Below are 8254 nucleotides of genomic sequence, written 5' to 3'. Positions count from 1 at the left end.
TAACACTTTGCTCATAACTCAGAAAATCAATGTCACTTTAAATCATGGGTTAAAACAAAGTAGTTTTTTATTACTTCATTTTTTAAATATTTCTGTTGTTTGATTTTGTAAAATCTTGTCTGAAATTTTGTTCTGAAATCAATTTGGTGCAGCCTTTTTAACAAGGATTTTTTTGTTTCCTCATCTGTTTCTCTTCCGTAATCTTTTTTTAGGACAGAGGAATTGTACATATTTTATGTATCAATCTGAGACAAAATAATAATATAGCTTCCCCTTATATGCAGTAGAATCCTGCAATATAAAGTAATCAGCATTGAATATATTTAACTAGCCCACCTACTGTCTAATGCTATCCAGAAGTCTTTAATGCTATCCAGAAGTATTTTATGTGCTTTTACAATGCTAGTAGTGTAGGTTGATTAAATAGGCAGTTCATTACTGAATTAAGTGACAATGAGAAAAACAAAAAGCTGCGTCATGTATTTTTTCCTGTATTTTCAGAATGATTACCTAGGAGTCTGAGACTTAATGCCAGTCTGCAAATCAGCAAAGGGAATAGCTTCATAGGGAATTCATCAGACCATCTTCATGGCAGACCACAATATAGATCCTCTGCATTCTGAAGACCTCACATCAGATGTTGGTGCATCAGCCACGAGTAGTTCACAAGTTTCCGAAAGAGCTCTGGAGAAGTGTATAGATCACATTTTCTCCAAATATATTTGTCCTCTGTGCAAAAGATTTCTGGAAAATCCAGCACAGGTGCCTTGTGATCACAGCTACTGCATGTCCTGCATTGAATGGTTATTAAGGTAATTCAGTGACATACAGCTAAGAGTAGGTAATATCGGCACTGATTAGTCACTGCTGTTTGGAGCCAAATGGACGTGATAGAACTAGCTATAATAATGGTTATACAATATCTGTGAAACTGGCTTTGTGGGGAGAAAACATGCTCCCAGAGCCTACTCATACAAACCTAATATAACTGAAATCCTTACTTTTACAATCAGATCTCTCTGTCAATGAAAGGTTTAGGGATTGAACCCCTTGTTGGTACTTTTTAAATAAGGAACCATGTTATGTTTTTCAGCATCCCTTTGGGGTAAATGATGCTGTACTGTGAACTAAATATTGATTTAGGGAAGCATTTTAAAAAGTGCCTTAGTGACTTAGAAGCCCAAGTGCCAGACACTTTTAAGAAGATTTCTATTTCTAAATTACTTATTTACTCTCATAAATATTGGATGGAGTGTTTAATACAATTTGCTTAGGGGTTGGATCCAGGAGGGATGCAGTGGTGCAGTCACCCTTCTTTTCTTCTCCCCCTCCTTTCCCCTCCAAGCTCAACGGCATGTTCCCTCCTGTCCCATTTCCTACCTCCCCCATCTGCTGCCTCTGGCTATCCTGGGGGTGGGGAGCTGTTCCTACCCATGCCAGGCAGGCCATGAGGAAGCCAGGCTTGGTTGGGTATGGCAACAGGAGGTTCCTTCTCCCTGCCCAATCCCTCTGGGTGTTCCCTTGCCGGCCTGAGAGCAGGCTCAGGGAAGGGGAATGCACCCACTGCCACTGTCCCTGGCTGAGCCCATCTCCCCATGCAGCCAGACGGGAACAACTCTGGTGCTCTGCCCCATCCAGGACCATTGGAGGAATGGGGACAGTGGAGTGGTAGGAAGGGGTGCTGCTAGGAACAAAGTGGGAAAGGAGGAGGTGCAGGGGGGGGCACAGGGTGGGGGGTGGGAGCAGAGAATCTTACTTGATTTGGGGACTTTAAAAAAAAAGACCCCAGCTGCTGCTCCTGGGGCATAGTTTGCCTACTCTGCTGGAGAGGAAACTGAGCGCCAGGGTGCAGCCACCCCTGCAGTACTGCTCACTGCTCCCGCACCACCCTTTACCAAATCCTGAAATGTTTTCAACAGGTTTACTTATTTTAACATTTATGTTACATTTTAAAAATTAGAGTTAGGGAGAAGAGAATATATATTATATTTTAAACCTTTGTATCTCATATCTGTTGTAAAGGCTGAGGACTGTGACTTGTTCAAGATTGATGATTTTTTATTTTATTTCTATTTGCTCTGAATCTGGCTGGAATTGAGAACTGGGTCTTCCATACTGAGGGTAAATGCTGGGGTACTGGCTTTTCTGAGTTGGGGTCATGTCTCTTTTTCTGTCTCAGTGTCATTTATTTCCTATCTATTGCTAGACCGTTCTATCACTTTCCCTATGTCCCTTTTATCTACCAATGCAAATGCTTGTCCCAGGGAGGGACTGAATGTTTCAGGAGACTGGGAATCAGATATTTCACCTCTGGATCGCCCATTCAATTCTAGGCTAGTAGTGACCAAAAGCATTTAGCCTGTAATAGTTGCTTGGTGGGTCTCCATGCAATTTCCAATGAACAACTATCCACAGTCAAAAAATTGCAGCCAGAATTGCCTCTGCACGGTCTCCTTGTTCTCAGGCCCAGCAGAGAGGCAAAAGATGGAAGAGGCGTGAATGGAAGATAGTCTGCCCCTTTCCACGTTGGAGATAATTCCTTTGTGATTGGATAGAGACATGTTTGCAGGACTGTTTGGAAAATAGTGCCGTGCCAGAGCCTATGCTGCTGTACCTGTTCTGTGGATAAGCAGAGGACTTTGTTCTCCTGGACTGCCACTCCAGTGCCTTTTAAATAGGCACTGGCGCTAATATTTTTGAATACTTTGCTTGGTTGTAGAGAACAGTTCCAAATCAGTTGAGGAGTATGCACTGCATGAGTCTAGTTCAATGACTGAATGGGCCCAATTAATCTCTTGTGTGACTCTGAATGAGTTACGCTGAAGGTGGCTTTGGCACTGGATAATAAGGTTCAATGATTGTCATGCTTTTTTAATTCGCTCCTAAAGGGTGGACAGTGAAGGGTCAGTTTCCCTCTCAGTGGTGCTAACACAAATTGGTTGATTTGCCAATAAAACTGAAAACAGAGTTTGGGCTGAAGTACAAGTTTATATGAGGGATTTTTTTTTAAATTGACTAGCTACCCAAACGCAATAACATTTCCAAGAATTTTCCTTTAATGTGCTTTTTTTCTTAGAAATATCCCTGATCCAGAGTGTTTAATTTGTGGAAAGAAGATAGTCACAGATGATGCAATTTTTAACTTTGGCTCTGTAAGTAGTTTTCTTTTTAATCCTCCAAGATTTTCTAAGAAGCCTCAGAAGAAAACTCTACATTCTGATGATAACTGGATATAATTTCAAATGGCAGAGAATTGCACTGTAATAGTTGGTGGGATGTCTAGACAGTCAGCCTTTGACTATTCCTTTTCTATTGCTGCATGCTGTAGTGTTGCCATATGAGTATAACCATTATGTGAAACTACTTTCTCTCAAATAGGTGCTGTATATGCTCATAAACACTTCACTTATTTTCCTTTTACACATGTCTGATTTTAAAGACTCATCCCATCACACGCTACACTTAAGACATGGTTAACCAGTTAATCACGTCTTAAGTTGGAACTCAGCCACAAGTTAGAGCTTTAATGGCATCATAAAACAAGGAATAAGCCACAAAATTATGACACATTTTTTGTGGAATAACTTTGTGGCTGGGTCCTATGATGCCATTAATTGACTGTATGGCCAGGGGCACCTCTGTGGCTGGGAGCCTGGTCTGCTGAGGGGGCTTCCAGCTGCATGAGTTTCATGATCCCAGGTTCCCCCTGCACCAGTAGTAAGACATGATGGGATCTGCTGCTTGATCCTGCAATCACACCTCTCACCATGCACACATGGCATGACAGCAAGCACAATTGTATGGATGAGCCTCAGATCCCATTGTGCCTTCACCTGCACATCTGGCAGGGGTCTCAGTAGCATTGACCCAGCCATCACTTTTTATTTTGCAACTAGCTTAACAGAGAATTTAAATAAATCATTCTGATATCAATAGATGAAAAAATCACCAATGATATCAAAATGTTCTTATGTCTGTAGTACTTAAAACTAAGATATCAGTCACTTAAAATTGATATCTGCCCTTAAATCTAGTGCAACTATGGTCTCCAGGGCACTAAGATCATGGGACCAAATTAGAACTTGTACATGAGGGTGCATCTCACGGTTTCTGTGCGCATTGAATAACTCTTGAGAGGAGAATATTTTAAACTAAACTAGCTCTCTTGTTCTTATGGAGACAGAAGATTTTGAACATTTCAGTCACGTACTAATTTGCCCTTCCTGCTTTCAATTTGTGGCAATGTGTAGACAAGCCAAGTTGTTACTATTAGGAAATACACATGTAAATATCTGGTATGTTGAAAGAACTGAGGTTCTTGCACAGTTTATCACATTATGTAGGACAATTAGTCACATGGCCCTAGGATGGGGAATGAGGCAATCTGGAAACAGTGCCTGGCTCTGCCTCAGGCTCCTTGTGTGACTTTGGACAAGCTCCTACAACATTTCTGTCCCTCATTTCCCCTTCAGTAAAACTGGGGATAGTAATGCTTTTGTATCTCAGAGGGAGCTGTGAGGCTTAGGTGAATAATCTTTCAGGTCCCCAAATGAAAAGTGCAGCAAGGCTGTTTCGTACCTCTTAAGGGGAGATGATTATGTAAAACCTTAAGTACAAAAAATTATCAAAAACTTTAAAGGTTGAGCTTTACTTGGACAACTACATTTGATTGTCCAAGTGCAACACGTTCTCATTGCATTTGCATTATAAGCAAGAATATATGCTAGTAATTTAAACAGCTAATTCATGATAGTGTGCTGAAAAAACTAAATCAAATAGTTATACTGGGGCTGTCCTGAAAAAACAAAAATCTGTTACCTGTGCTTCTTTTCACCCAAGAAGTTTTAATGCATTCCCTACCTCCCTGCTTCTGACCTCTGTGCCCCTGCCTCTGAAGACAGGTTATGTCATGCATATCATAACCTTATACTAACTAACACACTGTGTTACAGATAAAACCAGATGAAGTCAAGAGGAAGGCGATGAATAGTCTTAAAATGCAGGGTTTCTATGAGGAATTTTTTTCAGCTGAACCACCCAACCCATCTGAGGTAAGTGATCATTAAAATCAAGAAAGGCTATGTTAAAAACAAAACCAAACCCAAAACTAGTAGTAATAGCCAAATCTTATATAGGCATCACAAGAAGTGACTTTGTAAGAGCAAGAACTTTGTTGGACAGTATCCTTTAGTCTGATGGATAAATATGCAGGAGAGACGAATGCAAACAGCTGTGTGTTGCGCTGGAGAGTTTTGTCAGGAGCAAGGAGGTGAAATCCTTCCCGTACCACTTGTCACACCTCTGCAGTTACTTGAATGTTACAGGCATTTATTTCCTCCAGCTCCTCTGTATCTTCTCTGAAGGAGAACTATGTAAGAATAAAGCACTTGGCCCTATGCCCAGGAGTCAAACAGCACCTAAAATAAAGATGGGTGCATAAGCAAATACTTCTTGCCATTTCTCTTATTTCAAATGGACTTAAGGAAATAGGAAGTATTTTTTTTAGGAATAAGTACATCCTAATACTGAACTGCAAATAAAAACTGTCTACAGCTCAGGGAATTTGGAATTCATAGAACATCCTTAAAATAAAATCAGCTTCACAAATAGGGGCATGTGGGTGAGGGTAGCAATTTGACTCTGTAGTCCTACTAGCCTACTCAAAAGTGTAATGTCTGCAATGCAATTGAGCTAAGATTTTCAGAAGTGCCTAAATCACAGAAGAGCCATGGTCTTGTTTTTTAATAATTACTCAAGCATTAAAGCCAATTGATTTTTTTGTAAGACTTATACTCTGAGGAACCTAAATTATTTTTGAAAATGGGACTTGCATTCTTGTGCTTCTTAGGCATTTGTGAAGATTGTTTCCCCAGCACATGCAACTACTGTATTTCAGTATTTAATGGAATCCTTAATCTCACTGGTTTTTATTTAGGTTCCTCTTTCTCTAGACAAGGCTTTTAATGTACATATATTACATAAGTAGTCAATATGCATTAAATAGATATTATATGTATTGCTTTATACTATATATTCTATGTATAATATAAATGCATCTTCAATACACAGGCAGACAAGGTTCCTTCAATACACATTCACTCATACCTGCACACACTCCTAGAAGATGTTTTTGCAAATCTAGGGGTAATTGTCTTCCCAACCTGGTATGGCATCACCTGCACCCCTAAATAATACAGAAGGACTGTAGAGACATTTCTTTAGACATTTAATATGAACAAACTATACAAACTAATTTTCATAGTCACTGGTCAGCTGGCCAGAAGAGAGAGGCTGAGTGATTTCAGACTCCTATGGCCTGGTCCCAAGAGATTCCAATAACCTATCACTCCTGGAAACTTTTATTTTATAAATATGGAAATATTCAGCAGTTGACAGGATTGAGCCTTTAGGGGATGAACTAATCCCACAGAAATACAGCATCTGGGCTAGTCTATTCACATGATGGAGTGGAAAGTATCTTCAAACATAGCTTACATTTTTACGCTTACGGGGATTCTGAATGTCAGAAAGCTCCTTTTGTATGCAGTTATATAAAGTGTTTTTGTGTTCCTTAGCTGTTTATATTGAGGGTGTGCAAGTCTCCAGATATTCAAACTCTGACTTCCAGGCTAATAGCTCGAATGGTTCCAAAGAAACAGGCGTTTGAGTGCAACACTCTTGTACTCTGCCCAAGTGCCAGCCTCCGCATGCACGATTGCCAGTCTGCAGGCATCTAGTGCACTGTGCCCAGAGAGTTGTATACGTTAGTCAAAATTTCTTCCCGCCTCTGCTAGAACATAAATGACTGGATTGGATCCACCAGTTCTGGCATGAGGCCTAGGACACTGTGTAAGCAGAATTTTTCTAAAAATCATTTTTTGACATAGCACATTATAGTCAAACTGGTCTGTAAACTGAAATACAGGATTGCTTCCGCTGACGTGCACTGATCCTCTGAAAACACATAGGGCCCATTGAAGGCAATGAGACAGTACGTGACAGCAGAATTTGGCCCATAAATTTCAAAATCCTTATTCTATATCTTTCCTAGACAGGTTGAGTGTTTAAAAAGAGAGAGAAAAAAAACAAAAAGACTCCACCGTTAACTTTGTCTTTTCTAACTTGTTCTCTCTGAGCATGCTAGGCATGAATTGGATGAATCACTGAGTTAATAATCTCTCCGAGAGTTAATATAATGTAAATCTCCAGGTCCTCTTTTTGTTAGTTCCCCATTTGTACTTTTTAACTGACTTTTTAGGCAAATTCATTTTGAGATGTCTATTTCCTTCCTTGCATACAGGAGCCACGACTACATCTAATTGGTCCTGAGCTAATAACTAACTGAGTAGACCAAATTCACCAAATTATGCAGAGTGACACATGAAACCCACACTTCATATCTAGCCCTAAAAGTTACTCAGCTGATCCTAGCTACTGTAACTAATCCAGGAAAAGAAGCCAAACTTTCTCCCACTTGTTGGCCTTTGGTTATGCAGAAATAATGTGTGCATTTAATCTTTCTGGATACTCCTCAGTTCTACTTAAAATTGGCACACTGCTGCAACTGCAGAAATTTTTTGACTTGCATACTATCCTGAAATATCAAAAGAAAAGTATGAGATTCCCCTGCAAGTTACCATGATCACTTTTTTAACTGCTGCATCTCCACAGGATTATGGTTGCTGCCATTCAGCTGACTTTGAGAGAAGTCTGGACTGAGTGCCAGTTCCAAGGGAAAACTGAATGAAATGAAAGGCAGTTTGCAGTAGCTTGTCCCTCTGTCATGCCATTGCCCACCCTTGTTCACATGCCTATGCCTGAGATTGCAGGGTGGAAGTCCAAGCTATTGTGCCACTTCTATTTATTGTTGTAGAGCACTCGGATTCCCAGACCACCTGAAATGAGACACGGTTTTATCTTCATTCTTGAAAGTCTGTTCCTCCAGAATATTGGAGCAATGCAATCATTGCATTGTGAATCTCTTAACTTGTTGGCAGTTTTCAGAGTGGGTGGAACCAGTTTTGCTTTCCCAGCTTTGAATCAGATACAGTATGACCTTGACCCTGCTGTTGTAAATTGTTTTCTGTGGATGTGTCTTTCACCTTTGCCTACTGTCAGCTGCCAGCCCAGGAAGGAGCTTCACACCCAAAATCTGTTCAGATCCTTCCTTTAGAGCATAATGTTATTCTTTAAATATAAGATTCAAAGGTAACACCTAAACAAAATTATTTCCCTGCAAGCTGTAGAGGGTCCA

The 8254-nt window shown here is 40.2% G+C and overlaps 1 protein-coding gene across 1 annotated transcript in view; it reads left to right on the top strand.

Moving 5' to 3' along the window:
- Positions 1–588: 588 nt before the first annotated feature.
- Positions 589–8254, top strand: part of LOC112548281 (TNF receptor-associated factor 6-like) — a 21254-nt gene continuing 13588 nt past the window's right edge. The window contains exons 1-3 of the mRNA XM_025193604.1: positions 589–812; positions 3077–3152; positions 4953–5051. Of these exons, the coding sequence (XP_025049389.1) occupies positions 589–812; positions 3077–3152; positions 4953–5051 (399 nt within the window). The remainder of the gene's footprint in view (positions 813–3076; positions 3153–4952; positions 5052–8254) is intronic.

Source organism: Alligator sinensis, unplaced genomic scaffold, assembly GCF_000455745.1.
Source record: "Alligator sinensis unplaced genomic scaffold, ASM45574v1 scaffold611_2, whole genome shotgun sequence".
NCBI lineage: Eukaryota > Metazoa > Chordata > Crocodylia > Alligatoridae > Alligator > Alligator sinensis.
The sequence above is the reverse complement of the archived record's forward strand: the minus strand, read 5'-3'. Positions and strand labels throughout refer to the sequence as shown.